Genomic DNA, 21,756 nt, shown 5'->3' on the forward strand with positions numbered 1-21,756 from the left:
TGGTAATATTGCAGGCAGTTACTCTCATCTATATCTAATTTAGCTTTGTGACAAAGGCTTACTTTCTACACTTAAATCTTTTTGATTGTTAAACTATTCTATATTAAACCAAGGAAGTGATTAAACTTGGTAGGAAACTTTATCTTTGCTTGGGAGGCAGGGAGAAGTGTTCTCTGCTCACGGTGTTGCTGGGTTTATGTAAGAAAAGCTGGATCTTTTCTTTCTGGAACTCAAACAGGGGAAAAAAAAAAAAAAAAAAGCTTTGGCTCTTTGGCCACTTCCCCAGCTGCTTCACTTGCCTGCAGAATCACAGCAGATCATGAGATGAGAATGACCAAGGCAGAAATAATTGCCCTGGAGTTGCCAGCCTTTGGGATTAGGGTCCCCTGCCTTGTGTGTCCCTGCTGGCACCGCTCCATGGCAGGCCCAGCACAGCATGCAATGCTCAAGGAGATGGTCTGAAGATTGATAGTTCTGGGTCAGCCCAAAAACTTGGTGGAAGTGGTGGTCCAGAGAGGGCTCCAAATCTGCACTCCCACAGTAATGGTTCATATTGCAATAAGCAGTGCAGTAATTTCACTGCCATTCATAGTTCGGTTATACTGACGGGTGAAGTTGTTATGCCACTGTCCATCGTATTTGACAAGTTGTGGCAGTCCAGTGAAGTTCCAGGTGGCTGGAAGAGGAAAACATAACCCCCATTTTTAAAACGGGACAAAAGGAGGATCCAGGAACCACAGGCCAGTCAGTCTCACTCTTTGCCCAGCAAGACCACGGAGCAGATCCTCTTGGAAACAGTGCTAAGGCACATGGAAAACAGGTGATTTGTGACAGCCAACATGACTTCACTAAGTGCAAATCATGCCTGACAAATCTGGTGGCCTTCTACAGCAGGGTTACAGCATTGGTGGGTAAGGGAAGAGCAACTGACGTCATCTACCTGGACTTGTGTAAAGCATTTGGCGCTGTCCTCCATGATATCCTTGTCTCTAAGTTGGAGAGACATGGATTTGATGGATGGACCATTCGGTGGGTAAGGAGCTGGCTGGATGGCTGCACTCAAAGAGTTCTGGTCAACAGCTCAGTGTCCAGGTCCAGTGCCCCAGCGTAAGGGAATGGACCTATTGGTGCAAGTCAGAGGAGGCCACGAGGGTGGTCAGAGGCTGGAGCCCCTCTACTATGGAACCAGCCTAAGGGAGCTGGGGGTGTTTGGCCTGAAGAAAAGAAGGCCCTGGGGAGACCTCACGGCTTCTGCCAATGCCTGAAGGGGCTGCAGGAGAGCTGGGGGGGGACTCTTTGTCGGGGGTAAGGGATAAGACAAGCGGTAACGGCTTTAAACTGAAAGGGTAGATTTAGATTAGATATAAGGAAGAAATTCTTCACTCAGAGGGTGGTGAGGCCATCGCCCAGGCTGCCCAGAGAAGCTGTGGGTGCCCCATCCCTGGCAGTGCCCAAGACCAGGCTGGGTGGGATTTGGGCAGCCTGGGCTGCTGGGGAGGGGTCCCTGCCCATGGCAGGGGGTTGGAACCAGATGGTCTTTGAGTCCCTTCCAACCCAAACCATTGTGTGATTCTATGATACGTGTATGAAAAGCACGTTATTGCCCATTTGGTGGTGATTTTTAGCAGGATGCATATGAGGGCTTGCAGATTCGATTATACCATGAATGTGAGCACCGCATTTTCCTGTTGTTTCAGTCAGTGTATTTCTGTGCACAGTATCTAACAACACTGGAGTGAAAATGTCTTGGAAGACTTGCTGGTATCATTCTGAAGGAAGAGCTTGCAAAGTCTTATTTCCCTTTGATTAGAAAAAAAAACTGACTTTTTTTAATTGGTGACTTTGTTTATACTTACACTTAAAAAAGCCAGATGATTCCTTAGCTTGCTCCTAAAAGAGAAAAACATTCAAAACTACTACTTTGTTCTCTCCCCCTTTGCCTTTAACGTGCAAATCTGGAAAGTCTTTGCATGTGTTAATGAATTAAAATTTGAAGCCCTCCTGTGAAGTTGATGATTGCTAATCTTCCTGTATTATAGCTGGGGAAACAGAGTTGAGATTAAGGCTGGGACCTTCAAAGAGGCATTCAGCCCCGATGCTGATGGCTGGGCTTGAGTTGAAGTACTCAGCTTCTTGCAGCTCATTTGCAGATGCCAGGCCCAGGGACCTGCCTGCAGCAGTTTGTGCACCAGCACCCTGACATTGACAGTACAAAACTTGTAAAACATTTTAACCACTGTATTTGGCCATCAACATGTCTTTGAGATTTTAATTGAAAAAGGCTTTTTGGCTGTGGCAGGGTAGTAATTGCATTAACCCATCACTTCTACTTGGTCCCAGTCCTTTATGCAATATAGCATTTGTAGGAGGTGTTGTCTGATCTGTGCCCCCATGAAAAACAAAAACCATGTGGCTTCTCATCTTTCCTGACTTTCCGTTGTTAAAGGATAAGAGAGGAGTTGGAAGGTCTGGGTCCTGTTATTGATTCTGCAATGAAGTCAGTTCACTTTTCTGTGCTCCTTTCTTTTTCCTCCAGTGGTGTAATAACAGGAGGAATGGAGTAATGGGTGCTAATGTACTCCTTGCTCATAAAACACTCCTGAGAGTTCCAGATGGGGATAAAGGTGAAGTGTTCATGTTACCCTAAATAGCTGGCCATGCTGCGGAGCAGCTGCCATTGCCCTGCGATTGCGTGAAGGAGCTTCTGCGGACAGCAGCTGGATCAGGTGCAAAGCGCAGTCTTCTCAGATGAGATTTTGTGTTTTGAAGTTTGTGTTTGGTGTCTAACCCGAGGAAAGACTTCCAAAGGCCTGGGGCCTTCGTGTGTTGAAACCTTACCCGTTATTAATTACTGTGCACAATTAAACCTCCAAATTATCCTTTTGTGTGGATGAGCTGTTGTTGTTCCTAGGGGAATTTCTTGAGGTTTCTTTGGTATGTTGCTATTTTATTTCCTTTTGCTTTCCCACAGCTCTTCAATTCTGGATTATTTTCTTTATGTTCAATTTTCTTTGTTGAAACAACTTTTTTTGGGGGACAGGGATTTTGGCCTGTTGAACAACCAAAGAGCCTGAAAACATATTCCATATAAGGCTGGTTTCTGGCTTGGTGCTTATTTTTATTTGTCAGGAGCAAAGTTTTGAACTGTGAAAATGTAAATAGCAGTAGGCATTGTGGAATTAAAGAAAATAGGGTTGGAGAAGCTGAGAGGTTGTCTCTTCCCTTCCCTTGAGCAAAGATCAAGCAGCTTTGGAGCCCCCAAGATAGCAGCAAACATTTCGCTCAGCATTTACCAAAGCAATGTGTTTTTAGAGCTTAGGCTCTTGAAATAATGACAATTAGCATTTCTCTCTCATTACATCTTCCCTTTTTAACCAGAGTTCTCAGAGCTCATCCAAAATGTTAAACAGACAGCACCAAGGAGCTGCTGTTGTCACGCAGGAAGCATAAATAGAAGCTTCGTCTTTCTTGGGAAAATCTCTTGTTGGGGAAAGCGCTGCAGCCAGCTTCAAGGGGAAATGGGACAATATACAAGAGTAAGACATTAACATAGCGTTTGGACGGGGGCTTAAATTATTTATTTAGATAATAGGCGTTAGTTATTTATAGATAAAGGTGTATAATACAAATTATATATTAATGTTATGTTTGATTTGATTATTTTTGTTGTCCAGGGTGTTCATGGAGTCCCTCAGAATCCTGAGGAGCTTTTCAGCTTTCGCCAGAAGTCTGAGAAGTCATCAAGGAACCAGGTTCATAACCTACCAAAGGAGCTGTCAGTAGCCAATGGGACGTCCCACTCGTCTCTGCCGAGGAAGGACATGAGGATGGAAGGACACAATCCCGAATCCAAGTCCAGACTGAGAAGAACTGGTTGGACTTGCAAGGAGTGTTCACAGTGGATTCCTGATCGGGAAACCTACGTGTCCCACATGAAGAGAAGTCATGGAAGGGTAAGGACTCATATGGAACGCTTCAGCTAGGTAACACAAAATTTTTAGCAAACCAGACTGATAATATTTGAGGCAAAAAGAAACTGATAATCTGTTTGCCAGCTCATTGAGGAATAAGAGTAGAGCCAGGAGAAAGAACAAGGTAGCCTGTTGTAAGCACACTTTCTGTCCTTGATCATATACTGCACAACCTATGTACCTTATTGTTGTTTTTTTTTTTTTTTTTTTTGTTCCTTCTCTCACTACATCTAATGCCAGGCTTTGTTGTTTGGGTAAGCGGATGGAAAGTCATGTCTTCTCCAGTTGCTGGTTCAACAGTCGGATCTAAACAAAGCTGGAGAAGGACATACAGTTCCTCTCTAGTGACACTATTATTTGGTAGATATCACGGTACATCTAATTGGGGAAGACTCCTGTAACAGATACATGCTGTGCGCAGAGGTATCATTATAGGAACCGTAAATCTCAATTTTGTTGGTTTTATCCAGCTCAGGCCTTGTGTTGCCTTGACCTAGTTCTGTCAAGTTAATTCTTAACTTGCTTGTGGAACACAGGCCAAGATGTCGTGTGTGCCAGATTTTGTAGTACTTTGGCATCAGGACTTCTTGTTTGATGTACTGAATCACCCTGTTTTGAGTCCCATGAGAAGAGGCTGTCAAAATCTGGATCATCGTCTTTGATTCCTTCTAGCTTGACTGGGGGAATGGCATGCTAGGTTGACCACCTGACAAATATCAAGAGAAGAAGATTAGGGCAGGGTGAAGGTGCCATTTGAATTCTATAGGTTTGCCAAATATTTCAGTTCAGTAAATACTTGTATTTATTTAAAAAGTCTAAGGGAAGGGTAGACTTGGTAGATCTGTACTTTGCACTGGGGTCTTGCCTGTTTCTGGGTGAGAATAGACCTTTCCCTGAATTAATTCTGCAGAGGGTCTTGTAATGAAATGAGCCCACAGCAAAAACATCTAATGCAATTCCCATTTAATAATAATAATTTTAAAAAGCATATACTTTAACTAATTCTTTTTTTTTATAATTAACTAACTGTTGGGCTGAGTATAAGTGAAACCCCAAAATATCAGTGATCTTTAATAGTGGAAGAGCAATATTTTGCACGTGAGAGGTAAGGTCCAGATGTACAGCATGGGAAAGTTAGAATCCGGTCAGTACCTTTTGTCTCCCTGTTACTAAAAGATGTTTCTGTTCTTCTGTAGTCTGTGAAGAGGTATCCCTGTCGACAGTGTGAACGCTCATTTAATGCCTCCAACAGTCTGCGTAGACACATCCGCAATAATCACGACACAGCAAAGAAAGTTTACACTTGCTGGTATGTACTAAATACCACGTTTCAAATTTCTACTCAATGGCAGGCTAATCTTTCAAGTTCCAAGCTATTTGTAATAGATCATGTCTGCTCCTATCTACTCCAGGATAGAAATTACTGAGAGAGAGTGAGAAGATTATTTTAGAAATGAGAGACTTGGTGGCTAAAGTAAGTCCTTGCTTTGGACTGCATAATACCTTTTGGAAACTTAGGGTAAGGTTTGATTTGAGATCTGCAGGTGCAAAGAGAATTATGTTGCATGCCCTTGTGGAACAGCTGATAAAATCTGGGGCCAATCCTTTGCTGCTTCGTGGCTTGTGTAATTGTGCATCACTCATGTGCCTTCCCCTTGGAAAAAAGGTGTGTAAACTGCTAATGAATCTAGGGCACCAGGTCTTGCCACCACTTTGCACAGGCAGAACTGACTGCACAAACTGCAGGGCGGTGGAGAATTAAGCTTCCTGGGTTTGTTTCAGAAGATGCACCTCAAAATTGGAAAATGGATTTGGAGACCTCAGAGGAACTACGTGAATCAGCAGTGAATGAAAGTTGTTGCCGGTGAACATATTTTAACTGTGAATACAATGTCAGTTAAGGACAGAGCTCAGTGCTTACAAAACTGCCTCTGCAACTGTTCTCATCTACTGTTGCAGAATAAGTCATACAGTGAGCAATCATGCGGACTTGATTCCTGTCTCAGGTTCTCAGATATCCTTCTAAAAAACACGGAATTAAAGTACATTTGTGTATGAAGGGAAGTTTGCAGTGACGTAGGGTACAGGATTTTTTTAAACTAAAATCTTGGCTTAATGCAAGTGTTTCTGAAGAGTGTGCTATTGCTTTACTGCACTTAAATTACTAAAAGCCTATTCTGAGAAGTACATCTCTCATGTACTCTGTCTGTAGATTGCATAGTGAGCCACAGTAGTTTTTTAAAAATGGATGAAGGATTGGTATCACCACAGGGCCTGATAGGAGTAAATTCCCAACCCATTTTCCAGCCAGGAATTATAAATTTTCCATTTCTTGTAACTGCGCTGTGACTTGCAGCCTCTGGAGGAAATGAAACATTGGCTCCCAGTACTCCCCGAATTCATTCTGCTTTAAGTTTGTGGACGATAGTCTTTGGAGATGGTCTTTTTGTACACTTGGTTTGTATAAATCTATTCTCTCTGGATTGGTTGTTTTCCAAGTGGGGTGTATCAGAATCAAAATGAAAATAAGGCCTAGCCAAGAAGGATTTGTGTACAAATAACCTGGGGTGTGCCAACCTACTAGCTTGTACAGACCCTAGAGTCCAGTTTTTCTGTTACTTCTCAGCATGCAGTTGTGGATCCATAGTTTACCCAAGGGTTTGTGGTCATGCCATATTTACAGCAGACACAGCTACGAATTCAAGTGAATTGTGGTTGTATTTAATTCTCAAGTTCGTAGTTGCTCCTTCTCAAAATCTGCTGATGAAGTCGTAACTGGACAGCGGTTGTGTCCTCTTTAATTGTTCTAGTGGAAGACTTAGTGAAATCATAGCACCCTTCACATTAGGTCTCTTCCTTGAAAATCTTATGCCAGAGTCTCCAACAGCTGCTTTTTATTTGGATCCAAGGTCTTCTGGATGGTCTTCCCTTTGTCAGCTAGTTGACCTCAGTGCATCTCTACCAAGCCTCTGTGGCCATGTTCCTCCCTATCTACTTAACCGGTCTTTTTCTGCCCTTGGTGTCTCCTCCAGCTGCCTTCATGCCTGTGTGCCTTAGACCCGAGAACAGCCTCTACACCAGGAGATGCGGAAGACTCTCCGTCCCTTGGGTCTCTTCCAAAACCTGTTTCTGAACTGCTTCAATCCCTTTTAGGTAGTGCAGAGTGCTGTTATAAAAATCACCTTCATTACTACCACTTGTGATTCCTTCATCTCTTTGAATTCCTCTTTGGCTCCTTTCTGCACTCAAAGGCATCACGTCTCTGCTGCTGCTTTCCTTTTTGCTTGGGTGCTGTTGTTTTTCTTTTTCCTACCAGGCACTTTGTATCAGTCCTGATGCCTTAACTTCACATCATCCTCTAGTCCTGATTTTCCACATGAAGGCCAGGAAGTACGAGTGAAGTTTGTTATTGAATCCATTAGTCAAGTATTTTGGAGACTCCAGTGTGCTGTCTTGTAGTTGTCCTCTGACTTCTAACATTTCAAGCTGTGATTTCCCCTTCTCCCTTGGCCATGCGTAGGCCTCTGCCTTCTGTTAACTTTGTCGGGCAAAATCAGTGCTGGAGGTTTTGATTAAACACCCTCATGCCAAGTTTGTCACTGGAATAATTGGGAAAGCATCTTTTAGCAACTTTTCCCATCTTTTCCCATGAAAAAAAAACTCCAAATTAAAACAAGTTGCAAGATATTCTGATGTTTTATGTATTTTCTTTCATAATGCACTTGGTTATTGTTATCGGAACTTGCTCTGATTTTCCCAGTCTCAAGTACAAACTGTCTGGAATGCTTGATTTTCAACTTGTTTATTTTTGATAAATGCCACTTAATAACCTCTCGTCTTGCCTTCATGAGGGAGAAAAATTCCATCATTATTAAATATTGATTTATCATCCAACCGGTTCCTGTTAAAACAGAAATATTCAGTGAGCACTTCTGTATTTTCATATTGTTACTGACAGTTGTTTAATTTCCATCCAGTAGAGAAGCTGGAAGATCAGTAGGAATCATCCTGTCTGCTGTTAAAAACGTCTTTGTTGCCCAGAGACACTTAATCTCCGATGTGCTGCTTTTCATCCCCTGCTGCCTACATTTCAGCTGCAATTTTGTGCATTTCAGAGAAGTCTGATATTACTTGCCTCATTTCTTGGGTCAATGCATAACTTATGGACCGTCCCTATGTCATGCTGGCAGCCTGCAGAAGAGCACAAAGTCCATCTTGGGTGTCCCAGTTGCTAATCATAATACTCTGCATGCTTGACCGTGCTGCAGAGGGGTGGTTTATGTGCCTGCGCGACCTGGCACTTACTTGCAGTAGACCTTGCTCACCCAGGAGGGTCAGTGAATAGCTGGCTCAACCCTTCCACATCTCCTTGTGAAATGCCACCGTGGTTTCTGGCACCTCTTGAAGCCTTCCAAGTTTTAAGGTGCGGTTACGCATTAATGATGCTTTTGTGAGTGTTCCTGACTAGATTCTTGTTATCAAGGCAGGAAGTGCAGAGGTTTTGTAAGAATTTTAAGCATGCTGTGGTAAATATGGTCTTGTGGATGCGATGCTGCACCGGTGTGTGGGAGTTCTGGGTGCAGGACCTGGTTCTGCTGCAGGGCTCCCCTGTGTTCCACAAGTCATGAGGTCTCTCAACTGAGAGCTGTTTTTCTCCTATTCTTTTTCCATCTTGATTATTTACCTTGTGCTTGTGTGGCATGTATCACGGTGGGCCTGATCTCCACTCATCCCTGTATTTATTAAGTACTGTACTGTAAATAATGTGTGTCCTACTTTCGTTCTCATTCATACTTACTGTGGTAAGCTCTAAACTGTTCTAGATTCGTCAGGGATAATATTTTATTATTAAAACAGTGATTTGCTGCCTCTTTCGGTAATCTAATAGTACGTTACTCACCAGCTTCTGTCTTCAATGACACCTCTTGGTTTGGCACATAACGAAGAGCTGTTAGGATGAAATGAACAGTTGGGCATCTCCCTTAATAAATTTTCTTCCTTTTTTGTTTCCAAGGTACTGCACAGATGAGAATCAGACATTTCCTCAGCCATTCATGCTGGAGAATCACATCAGCCTCATGCATGGCATCAAAAACCCAGACTTATCCCAGATGGCCAAAGCAAAAGCTCCAGAGAGAGACGCAGCAGAAGTAACTGATTTTTTTTTTATTTTTTTTAAAGTGTACCTTGCAAGCAGCTGTCCACTCAGGGTGTTGTGTTGAGCTGCAGCCTTGTGGCAGTAAAGCCCTCTCACATCCATTGGGCAGATTGCCCTCCTCTTCTGTAAACTCCATACAGTTTGTTGCTTTCTAGAAGTGTTGTGATATGAACTGAAAGCGCAGCTGAGCTGTGGCAGCACCAGGGCAATGTATTTTGCATTTTTCAATTATTTTTGAATGTGTGGCCCTGTCTCTAACTGACTGTTTTCCAGGCTGCTTTGTAACCAGAACTAATTTAGGTCTGTTTTTACCCTCATTTTCCCTTGCCATGGTGTTGTTTCATTTAGGTGTATGAGCATGGTGCATTTTTCTGCTTTCTCTCATTTTTTTTATTTTTTTTTTTACTGTATGTTACATATGAGAATGGTGTTCCTCCTCAGTAGGACTGTGCAATTTTTTTTCAGCAAACATTCAACTGATTTTATTTTGGGTTGATTTGGAGTGCAGGATTGCCTGGCTGGGTTTCTTTGTTCCATTTACTTTAAAAATAGAAGTAGGTTTTCCTTATTACTGCTGTTTGTCATTCATCAGTACCGTAGCACAGAGGGACTGTAACCAAGACTGAGTCCCCTCTGTATTTATGCTGTATTTGTATTGTGGTCACAGGCATAGTGAAAGGGAAACCTGGAACTCACTTCCATGAGCTGGTGGCTGCTTCCTCCAAGCAGAGCTGATGTGTCTAGGGCAGTTTGCTTCGTACAGCTCTAGCTGTGTCTGCAAATACAAGCCTAAGTGTGTGCAAAACAAAGACTGCACAATCCTGCTGGATAAGGAGATAAAAAAATCACATGAAGGGACATATGCGAGCGAGCCATCCTTGTGGGAGGAAAGGCACGCTGTGGGATTATAAGACAGAGGGGATGAGTTAATGAGAGATGGCACAAAGAAAAAGCCCGAGTAGAGGGGAAAATGTTCAAGTTCACCTTTGCATTGCGTTTCTGCTCAGCCAGCCCCTCCCAGAGCTTCCATCTCACTTTTCAGGACAGCAGCTGAGATCCTGTGTGTTGGGATGGAGGATGGACTAGGCATTGCAGTAACCCCGAGGTGTTTAGGTGGTATTAGGGAAGACAACGCAAGAAGAGCCCATAGGCATGCCATTATTTAGTTTGTAACAAAAGACATACATACATTTGCTCTTAGAGGTCTTCAAATGCATGTGTGGAATTTAGCAATCTAAGACTTATTCTTACATGGTTTCGAACAATAATGTAATGTTTTCCATCTTACTTTTTAAGGCAAGATCTCCAAAGAGGATGGCAACGGATGAGCTGGGTCAGGCAGAGACCACTGCAGGTTCAGACGCGCCGTCAGCCAAAAAACTGAAAGCGCATTGGAAATGTGCTAAATGTGGATTTGCAACAGACATCAGTACTGAGTTTCAGGAACACATACCTCAGCACAAGACAGACAGCTCCACGTATCAGTGCTTGTTCTGCGGCTTGTGTTACACGTCTCACATCTCTCTGAACAGACACCTCTTCATCGTTCACAAAGTAAAAGATGAGGAGGAAGAGGAGGAGGAGGAGGAAGAAGAAGAAGAGGAGGAGCAGGAGGAGGAAGAAGAGGAAAGGGAGAAGTTACAGGCAGAGATGAATGAGAACGGACATGAGGGGTATAATGGCGAGATGAACACTACGGTGGAAGAAGAAAACCTGAAATGCAAAGAGTGCAAAACTGACTCAGCTCTTTGTGAACACAGGCAGACGTGTGGTGTGGAGGGTCCTAATAGCACCTCTCAGAACAATCATGCAAAGTCTCTTAAGACTTAAAAACAAAAACAAAATGAAACAAAAACCCTTTTGGTCTGTTGGGGTTTTTTGTTCGGGGGTTTTTACTTAAAATACTGGGTGGGGATGGGGCAAATCTTTGAAATATTCTGTTGATTTCTTGGGATGGACATTGCTTTCCGTTAACTTCCATTTGTAAGGGAAATTTAAAAAGGAAAAAACCCTGCCATTTCATCCTAAGCACTAACTCTCTGCCAGATCAGAGAGGTGAAAAGGGAAAGCAGGGCCAGAATCCTCGCTGGAGCTTGTCCAACTCCTGAGGATCAAGGAGCACTTTCTGCAGCTGCAGTTTCCTAAAGATGAGCTCTCCTCCTTTGAGTGTGCGCTGCCTCAGCCTCTGCCCAGAGCCCCTGCCTTGCCTTCCCTGTCTCGCTTTCTTTCTTCTCCTATTTATGACTTATTTTTCTCTTCCCATCCTGCCTTTGTTATACTCATTTTAATTCATAATGCTGTCTCAGCAGAACACACTCCTCAGAACTGCCCTTGGCCGATCTGAGGTCGTCTGTGTTCCGCAGGACAGGCTCAAGCTGTACCCCAGCTTCTGTTTATTTTACTGCCCTAATAACAACCTTATTTTCCAAAAGGTAACGTAATGAAATGTCACAAATCTTACCCACCCTGAAAGAGTTTCAATCACTGTCATCCAGTGTGAGAGTGGGTGGGCATGGCACTTCGCCTCTGCACCAGGAAGGCGCAATGGGGACGGGGTGTTGTGGTCCCTGGAGCAGAAAATCTTCCCCCCAGGGCTGCCTATGACCGTGGTGTCTCTGGGTGGCCAAGATGCCCGTGTCCTGGTGGCTTCAGTGGGGAGAGGTCCCTGGAGAGGTGCTGGCAGAGCCAGGCTGCCCCTGCTGCCACTCACCCTTGGGCTCAAGCTCCTCCCCTAGCGCTTCTTCCCCCGGCTCAGTGTCATCCATTTTCGGAGGCGATTATTTCCCCATGGTCATATTGACTCTGTCCCTGCTGTTCCCTTGCTCGTCCCCCTGGCACACACATGCTTTGTGTAATATAATTATCTCCTGTACCATTTTTTTTTTATGTTGAGCCAGAATCCTGCTCGTTATTGTTTACTATGACAATGTTTAAATAATTTAAGAACTATTTATCTTATTGCATTCGAATCGCTCACTTTCTTGTCTCAATGTGTTTTGATACGAACAGTTTGGACTCTTTGTATTTTTTGATACTGTGTACATTAGCCTAGGGAATGTTTTACGAGGTAGCCTACGTAGAGTAACGATAGCGGGGGGCACTCCCAAGCCATCACATAACCTATTTAATCCGCAGCGGCGTTTGTGCCTTGCTACGATGTTTACTTCAAAGTATTTCAAATAAAAGCATCCAACAGTGCTCCGTGCTTGCTTGGCGGCGGCGGGGGGAGGCCGGGGGGAGACGGAGGGAGCCGGGGGGAGCCTCGCCCCCGTCCCCGCCTCGTCCGGGGAGGCCCCGGGGCCGCCCCCTCTCTCCTCCCCCCGACGGGGCGGGATCGGAAGCGGCGGGGAGAAGCGGGGGGAAGCGGAAGGGGCGCGGGGCCCGGCGCGGCAGCAGCGATGCTGTCGCTGGACTTTTTGGACGATGTGCGCCGCATGAACCGCCGGCAGGTGCGGGGCGCCGCGGGGTCGGGATGGGGTGGGATGGGGTGGGGTGGGGGGCGCCGGCGGTGGGGTCCGGGCTGACCTCGCTGCCCCTTCTCGCCCCCTCCCCTTCCCCCTTTCCCCCAGCTCTACTACCAGGTGCTGAACTTCGGCATGATCGTCTCGTCCGCGCTGATGATCTGGAAGGGGCTGATGGTGGTGACGGGCAGCGAGAGCCCCATCGTGGTGGTGCTCAGGTACAGCCGCGGGGCTGCTGCGGGGGGCGGCCTGGGCGGCGGGGGGGTGGTCGCGGTCATGGTCATGGGGTGATGGTCATGGCCATGGAGATAGTCATGGTTATTTGTGGTTCTGGTGGTGGGCATGGGCATGGCGGTGGTCACAGTCAGTCATTCATGGTTGTGGTCATGGGTACGGTCACAGTCACGGTGGTGGTCACGGCCATGGCCATCGGCATGGGCATGGTCCTGCGCAGGGTGGTCGTGGTTGTGGTCATGGGCATGGTGGTGGTGCTCCAGGCTCTCCAGCCCCCCTGGAGGATGTTATCTGAAGACACACGGCAGCAGCAGACCCTGCCTGCAGCCCAGCCACCAGGCCCTGGCTGGGCAAGAGCCTCTCTAAGAGGGGAGAAGTAACACCCAAAGGGAGGCTGCAGAGAGGTTGGAGCCAGGATCTTCTTGGTGGTGCCCACTGTCAGGACCTCTCAACATCAGGAAGCACTCCTGTGCTGTGTGAGTGACTGAGCACTGGCACGGTTGCCCAGAGAGGTTGTGGAGTCTCTCTCCTTGGATCTCCAAACCCACCTGGATGTGGACCTGGGCGACCTGCTCTTGGTGTCCCTGCTTGAGCAGGGTTTGGACCAGATGGTGTCCAGAAGTCCCTTCCAACCTCAGCCGTTCTGTGGAGTAGGTAGGCAGAACGTGTTGCCTGATGTAAGAATAACATCTTACTTTTCTGCTTCTGTCAGCCGGCAAACGTGTGTGTTACGGGGGTAACCCTCAGGAAGGAGACACAGAAGAAACCAGAGGACTTCAAAGACATATGGCAGGAGCTCCACCCAGCCACTTCTGCCGAAACTTGTGGAAAAACGCTCGGCAGTGTGGGTGAAGGCAGACGTGGGGAAGGAAGGCCTTGGAGCAGGGAACCTGGCACCAGTGACAGAGCCACTGCTTGGGGCATCACCGCTGTATGAAAGCGGAGTTGGTGGTGGAGCTCGCCTCTCAGTGAGGCTGGTGGCTGACAGTCCCCCTGGTACAGGCTGTAGCAGCAGGACATCGCAGTGCAGTTACCTCCTGCCTGCCTCTCTTGTTGCTACATGAGTAGTTGAAGTATGTGACGAGTCTGGATTAATGTAAAAAGAGGTTGAAATCTTTGAGGTGCCAGGAAATAAACTCTTACAGTGAGGAGGAGTTTATCTTTGAGTGGGAGCAGGCTTGCTGCTAAAATACCCAGTGAGCGTTGTTAGTGTTGTGTTGCATCCTCACGAGTATCCACTATCTGTCCCTTCACGGCTGCTCATTTTTTATCCTGGCCTTCTAGCGAGCTGTAGCCATGCTCTCATACATGTGTGGCTGAAAATAAGGGATACCACCGTCAGTGAATGTGTTTCAGATGTTGCACGTTGCCTCACAAAAGCACGATGCCGTGGGTACTACCACTGTTATTCGTGTCCTCCTGCTTACTGGGACAAATTCCCGTTGCTGGAGTTCTCAGGCAGCTGTTGGGTGCTGGCACTGTCAGGCGCCGCGTGCGTATTGCACAGGTCGTGTTCTGTTGCTGCCTTGGCCTTTCGGTGCGTTTCTACATCAGCGTTAATTGCGGCATGCCATTTAGCAAGACTCATACAAATTGAAGGAGGTGGCACTCCTGACGGATCTGTGAAGTTCAGGGGAGACGTTCTGCCCTGCACCTCCCAGTGAGTAGGACGGGGGCCATTAGGTCACATCCCTTCTTCGGTGATGCGATCTTATCTTCTGAAGAGCAGCTTCTGCACTGTCTTGCGATAAAACAGAAGTACACCCGGTACTTTAAAGTTCATCGTTTCCTTTTGTGCTGCATTATTTATTTGGAATTAAGAAGGTTAAGTATTTTGTAACAATTGCCATTTACAAGACAGGAGAAAAATAGCTTGAATAGCAGTGCCTGGGATGAGGCAGTTAAGCAAAGTGATGAATCACAATAACAAATTTTTAGCACACCCGTCTGTTTGTTCCAGATGGGAATATAAATGCCTGTATGTTTTCAGCGCTTTGCTCACAAAGATCGTGTATCTACCTGTACAAAAAAATGAACTTTAAAATGCTACCCATCACTGTAGTACTGCCAGTGTAGCACTTCGAGCTGATTGCTCAGAGGCAGAGTTGCTGCTGCTTGTCGTCAGCCCAGTTACTATGAAGAGAGCAGAAGGCTTTTCCTATTTGGTATGTTCTTAACACTGGCTGCTGGCAGTGCTCTTTTCCTAATGAGTCCAAGTTAAGAACCTTGCAAGATCTTTCTTAAAAGACTATAAACTCCAAAGCCTGATTCTGAGTGTTTAAATATTGCTCAATTGCTCCTCTTCTCTTTTGCAGTGGAAGCATGGAGCCTGCGTTTCACAGAGGAGATCTCCTGTTCCTAACGAACCGAATTGAAGATCCAATCAGAGTGGGAGAAATCGTGGTCTTTAGGATAGAAGGAAGGGAAATTCCTATAGTCCATCGTGTCCTGAAAATTCATGAGAAGTATGTCCAAATTTGGTGGCTTTTATTGCAGTTACCTAATTAATTGTATTTTTCCTCATCTCCTTGGCTAAACGAATGGTGAAAGTTCAGTAACAGGTATCCTGCTGTCAGAAGTAACATCGAAGTTTCAGACAGACCAAATCTGGCCTCTGGTTTCCTTATGAAGGTCAGCTGGCAGAATTCACAAGCTGGGGAGTCTGTACTAGTATCCCGAGCTCCCTGTGTCACTTAATGTCTCCTGTGCCATGGTTTCCACCCCAAATTGCTGTGTTGTCTCCTCTAGGTGTGGCTGGGTTTGTATGTGTGAAGTGACTCTTGTTTGTAGAGGTAGAACTTTATGGAAGAAGGGCGTTTTGTGTGTAGCATACACTACTATTTCAAAGCTTCTTTTTTGGTCCAGGTTCCTGCTCTCGTATAGAGGCAGGGTGTTTCTGTAGGAATTTTTGCATTGCTATGCTCAGGGCTCCTAGATGCGCTGCACCGTGTACTCTTCATTCTCAAAATGTTTAGCAGGGTGCATGTCTGAAGGACTGAAAAACAATGTCATTCCCATTTGGTTTTCCATGCAAGGCTTTCTCTACAGTTGTGAGCCTTCAGGGGCAGTCCAGAGGGATATGAGCCAGCCCCGTGAGGGATTCAGGTGAAAACCAAACCTTGAACCAAATCCCTCTTTATTCAAGCAAGCTCTGAGAAGAGGGCAACAACTGGATGGTGTCCCAGCACCTGCTTCTGCTGAGTAAATGCCTGCTGCATTATGGATGGACTAGAGCTGTACCAGGGCTCAGAGATGTGTTCATAGATTTAGTGAATCACCTGAATCACATGTAAAGGTGGTATTTGAGGGTTGCTGTAGACAGATGAGGTTGATGGGATGGGGAGGTTCTCTCTCCCCAAGCATTCGTAGCAGCCACAGCTAGTGGGATGTGCAGACCACTTGTCTGACCCAATTTCGAGCTCAAACAGCTTCATGCATGTAAATAGTTCAGCTTAAATCTTGGCTAAGAGAGGGAGACATCTCCCCCAGTTGACAGAACAGATTGTTTGCTGTACCGAGTTGTTCTGCACCCAAAACTCGCAATGATGGTTTAGTCACTTTTCAGAGTACTGGTTTTGATACCATTAATTTAAAAATCAAAATAAGGTCGTTATATGTGGTAAATCTGGTATCTAATGCTGCACATGCACTTTTTGAGATGTCTTGGGAACGCTTTTAGGTGAAACGCTACTTTCCTTCTCCCCTGTTATATACAAGAACCTCATCTGGGCTCTGGTGCTGCTGCTTGGGCTGATGATTGAAGAGGCGAGAAAAGTCAGGGTCCTCTCTCTGCTCTCAGTGTATGGGAAGGAGGAGCAGAAATCTACACGCAGTGTTACAGTTTCTCTCCAGATAATCACCACCTTTTTTTTTTTTTTGCCTGGCTTTATCTCAGCACTAGGTATTAAGGTATCCAGCGCCTTTTTTTTTTTAATTAAAATGTAACAGGACCATAGTACCAGTCCTAGATGTTGTGAAGTCAAGCCATTCTCCTGTATTTTTCTTTTCGTTTTAAAATAAGACAAACCCAAAACTAATCCTTGAGTTAGTAAAGATAAAACTGAAAAATGAGTACTGTGACCTGAAGCTGGGCATCAAAAGCAGCTCATACTCTGAGGTATCAGTTGCTTCGCTCACTAATTGAAGAATATTTTTCCGGTTAGAATTTGGAATTCAAGAGTGTCCTCCGAGTAGGCAGAGTCCAGTTTCTTTCTGTAGTCATGGACAGTATAAAAACTGTGAAAATTCTCTTTAAAGCTAACAGGGGTGTCAAAATGAAGGGACACAGGACAACCCTGTTGCCCATGATTTTGTGGCAACTTGGGTTCCAGTTCACATTACTATTGTTTCAGTAATTCACTAATGTTTTTTACTTGCTAGCCTTTTCTTCATGTTCAGAGTGAAATGGGGTTCATTCGTTATCACTAAGCACAGAGTCTGCAAAGTTATGTACTTAGTGGTTTTGGTGCAGGAAAGCCAGACCAGCTTTCACTTCACCTTTCGGACAGCAGAGCAGCCCTACTGAGAGATTCTCACACTGGTTCGTGATGCAGCATCGAACCTTTCCAGTAAGATGTTGTGCTCCTACACCATTAGTTTTCAGAGTTGAAACTACATTATCTGCACCTTTGGGTATCTTCATCTTTTTCCAGACCGTATCTGTAAGCTCCTAGGGTTTTTGCTGTTCCCGCACTGGGAGCCAGATGTGCTTTGAAGAGAGATCTGTCCTTTTTCTTCCTCCTCTTTTTCCCTTCCAAGCTTCTCATGTCAAGTAACACAGATTGGTATTCGGACATGATGAAAACGGTAGGAGCTCTGAAGGTCTGCCTGCTTTCCCGTGCTGTATTTGATCTGTTGTTTCTGTGAGGAAGCTGACAGAATCAAGCGACAGGAATGCTGCCGCTCAGCATCTGCCTTTGGGTGACACAGGGCGATGACAGGGGCCAGCCAATCCGTGAGCAGTGGCACAAGCTGCTGCTTTGACACAAGCATTGCCAGGTGTCCAGCAAGCAGGATGGAAATGCCTGGGGAAGTATGCAAAGCATGGTGTGTAAGGCTAGAGCATAACAGCAGCTGTTTCCGGGTCAGAGCAAAGGTTTGTCTACCACTGGGTCCTGTTTCTGACAAGCTAACTAATTCACCTAAGGACAAACTAAAAACTGGAGAGTGTGCAGTGATGATTTCCCTGCTTTCTGCAAATTACGGTTTCGAGCAAGAAGTGATAGATCTGTGTTAATGGCCCCACTTACTCCTTTACGTGGGATATCTAGTCACTTTTTGAACTTATGTAATTGTTTGCCATCCAAACTATCCCACCACAGAGAGACGTGGTTTAGTTTGCACTGCGTTAGTTATGCATTGCACCTTCTCTCACTTGTTTTAACTTGTTACCTCTGAGTTTTGTTTGATGTCCTCTAGGTGTTGTATCAGAAGAGGCAGTGAAAAGCTGCTTGATAGTTGCTCATTTGAATTGGACTACCATCATATCTCTCATCAGTCCTGTCTGTTCCAGGCTGAAGAGTCCTGGTCTGTTGCTTCTTGTATGGAAATGGTTCCAGACCTCGTTAACTATTTCTGAACCTTTGCCAGTTTTCCTCTCCATTTCAGAAAAGGATGTAGGGGGTTCAGAACTACACAGAGCATTCAAGATGCAGGCACATCGTGAGTTCATACAGTATCATAATGGTATTGTTTGTTTTGTTCTGTACCCCTTTCTTAATAATTTCTAAGCTTCAGCTTGCTTCTGACTGCTACTGAGTAGAGCTATACCCTTGAACGCCAGAATCACATTTTGGATGGTAGTGCAGAGCCCAGAGTCCAATATATGTATATAAAGCACAAGAAGCATCAACATGAGAGGGGTCAAAAACAGAGAGACAATAGCTGCACCTTCATTAGAAATGGCTCATCCTGCTGGTTCTGATCTTAAACTCTGCAGGAAAGCTTGGCTTGGGCCAGAATTCATTCTTCCATTTGCATTTTTTTCCCCTCAAACAATCTTCTTTCCTCTGCACTCAAGAGTTTCCGTCTTTCATCCTGCTCAAACATCAAAAACACAATTGCTTTAATATCTTTGTGTTAGTCTCAACATGCTTGTTCTAAAGCAGCTCTTGAAAAGTTCTTTTTCTCTGACTTATCTGTCCATCTTATCTTTGCTAGGCAAAACGGTGACATCAAATTTTTGACAAAGGGAGACAATAATGCTGTTGATGACAGAGGGCTGTACAAACGAGGGCAACATTGGCTGGAGAAGAAGGACGTAGTAGGAAGGGCAAGAGGGTAAGTGAAATTGAGGAAGTTGCAGCTTTTTGCATTGCTCTTCCCCAACGCCAGCTGTTAATCCCCCTCTCCCTGAACTCACCCTGCTGGGTTTTTGTGACTGTTTCAAAAGGTACCACCGAGAGTTAAAAGACGAAGGTAATTCAGTTCTGAGCTTGTTTAAGTGAAGGCGTCAAGCTGTGAGCTGCATCCTGAGATTTTGTCGTTGAATGGACACCAGTGCAAAGGCAGTGCATGCTCAGGCATTTAGGCATGATGAGAATTTTTATGAAAATTATTTTGCAAGTCAGAGTCTTTCCAGGGAAGCGAGATCTGAATTTCTAATGTGGAATCCCCTGTGTGCAAGATAAGGTTCTCAATTGGTACAGGTTATCATCAGTTGATGGAGGCCCGAGAGCCTGCTTGCTCAGTATTTCTTTCCTCTTTCTCACAGGAGGAAACAACCACCTGTTTCTAATCTCCATGGCTTGCTTGGCCTTTTCATCTAAGAGTTGTCCTTTTTCCTGAGGACCTTCCTTCAGTTAGACAAAAGAGCTTCAGTACTCACAATATCAACAGAACTTGGTCTTCCTGATAACTGCAGTAAAATTAAAACAAAAACAAACAATAACCAAACCAAACCCCCTCCCCTCACCATTAAGCTTTTTTCATATTCCAGATCATGCATAAGCATGTCACTTCAGTTAACCATCAAGAGTATTAGAATAATTGGGATTAGATAGCTGACTCAGGGCTGTTTAGATTTTGCTCTTCGCTATAGCAGTTGCTAAGGTTTCTACAAGCTAAACTGTTTTTTTGCCAAATCCATCCATCCCAAGGCAGGTCCACTGTTGTTCGTTTATTTTAAATCGATTCTTTGCAAACCTGATACTAATTATTCCTCCCTCCCTCTTCAGAAAACAAGCTGCTATTACACCCATGTTTTATTTCCAGTGGTTGGCGTTAGGAGCCTGCTGGCACCTGGATGTGGATTTACTGTGTTGAAAGGAGCTGGGGAAATAGGACCAGTGACAAGCTGCAGGTGGTGACTGCTGAACTGGGTTGAATTGCCTTGCAGCACACCACGCATAACGAGCAATTTGATTGACTTTGCCTTGTTCGATCCAAGGGAACCTGCCTTTTGGCCAGGCCTCTGCTCCTTTTACAGTGGCCCTCAGGAAAGCTAGCCTGTTTGAAGATGCAAGCAAGGGAGCACTGGTGATAACCTTTTTCCAAGCAGTACCTCAATAGGTCTGATTGCTTCAAGGTGCCATTGAGCTCTTGAGGGCCAAGAACCTAAAGGGTTGATAGGAAAAAATCACCACTGATGTTAGTAAAGAACCCCATCAGGCAGGAATGAAGGCAGCCTGCTTCTGCACCTCTGCTGAAGAAGGCAGAGGCTAAAACACGCACTGGGGTTGCATATCCACTCAGTGCCTGCTGCTGTGGCTTTCCTGCTTGGCAGGAAGAATCCCAAGATGTTTAACCATTACAGCAAGCACTTCCTTTGTACAGAGCAGTGCCTATTCTGTGTGCAACCTTGAATACTCTTTCTTATTTCTGTCTTTGTAGGTTTGTGCCCTATATTGGAATAGTGACCATCTTAATGAATGATTATCCAAAATTTAAGGTAAGAGTTCTTTAATCTTTTCCCCGCTTCTCCCACCCCAGCTAAAATTACCTCATGAGAACTTGGTGTGCAGAGTGCTCTTTGCCCTGTATGTTTGCTGCTGTTTCTGCATCTTTAGATGTGAGTGCACACTCTTGTCTCTTCTGCTTTCTCTTGCAGTACGCAGTCCTCTTTTTACTGGGTTTATTTGTGCTGGTCCATCGAGAGTAGCCTGTTGCAGTGAAGTACGCAGCGAAGATGCCATGGATTTTGTAGAGGAACATTTTAAGTAGGTGATGGTCCAATGTGCCGGGAGGAAGAAGAAAACATACATTTCAAAGCTTCTTGCAAGTTTGGGTTTGTTTTGTTTTATACTGCGTAAGGGCAAATGTATGTCACAGTATTTCCAATGGTTTGTCACATTTTAGCATTTTTAGTGAGTTTTTATATTAAAAATTTAAGCCAAACTGTTGAGTGTTTGTACTTTGAAGCTGAGCTTCCTCTCCAAGTGCCTACAGGACTGTGTCCTCTAAGTCTGTGCCTCCACTGGGCAAGACCTCTCCCCATGCTGACTGAACTGTCAAATGGTGATGTGTGGAGGTGATTTTTTTTTCCAATTCAGAACTGGAATAAAGATTTTGCATCTCGCCCAGTATGAGCCCGCCATGTTCGTTGTTATTGCCCAGCTTCCCTGTGCGGGGTTGGGTTTTGTCATCGCAGACTGACTCCTAGAGCCCAGTGAACTGACTTGTCCTCTCTTTACAGATTGGCAGCTGCCCCTCTCATTTGTTTTTGGAGAATAAGCAGTCCTGAGCTGTAGATCTCTTCAACTTTTCTGTGTTCCTGTAAATCACACTAAAATAATCTGCTTAAGGACTGCAATGTCTTTTGGGCAGAAGATGACAAAGGATTACTTTGTGCATAAGCACTAAGTCACAGAAGAATTGTGATGGGAAATATCTGTAGCTGTTTAGCAGGGATGATTTAGTAAGATGGAATAGGCTTTTTTTTTTTTTTTAACACGTTAAAAATGGGATTTGGGTCTCCACAGCTGGCCATGTCTTA

General features: G+C 45.0%; 2 protein-coding genes across 3 annotated transcripts in view; both read left to right on the top strand.

Moving 5' to 3' along the window:
* Positions 1-12,327, top strand: part of ZNF592 (zinc finger protein 592) — a 40,453-nt gene extending 28,126 nt beyond the window's left edge. For both annotated transcript variants that reach the window (XM_068695289.1, XM_068695290.1), the window contains exons 7-10: positions 3,675-3,953; positions 5,168-5,280; positions 8,986-9,121; positions 10,426-12,327. In XM_068695289.1, the coding sequence (XP_068551390.1) occupies positions 3,675-3,953; positions 5,168-5,280; positions 8,986-9,121; positions 10,426-10,959 (1,062 nt within the window). In that variant the 3' untranslated portion in view covers positions 10,960-12,327. The remainder of the gene's footprint in view (positions 1-3,674; positions 3,954-5,167; positions 5,281-8,985; positions 9,122-10,425) is intronic.
* Positions 12,328-12,414: 87 nt separating this feature from the next.
* Positions 12,415-21,158, top strand: SEC11A (SEC11 homolog A, signal peptidase complex subunit). Its single transcript, XM_068695291.1, has 6 exons — positions 12,415-12,578; positions 12,699-12,808; positions 15,140-15,289; positions 18,984-19,103; positions 20,655-20,712; positions 20,872-21,158. Exons 1-6 carry the CDS (start codon positions 12,528-12,530, stop codon positions 20,920-20,922), a joined length of 540 nt encoding a protein of 179 aa, XP_068551392.1. The 5' UTR covers positions 12,415-12,527; the 3' UTR covers positions 20,923-21,158.
* The last annotated feature ends 598 nt before the right edge of the window (positions 21,159-21,756 follow it).

Source organism: Anas acuta, chromosome 12 (genome assembly GCF_963932015.1).
Source record: "Anas acuta chromosome 12, bAnaAcu1.1, whole genome shotgun sequence".
Classification (NCBI taxonomy): Eukaryota; Metazoa; Chordata; class Aves; order Anseriformes; family Anatidae; genus Anas; species Anas acuta.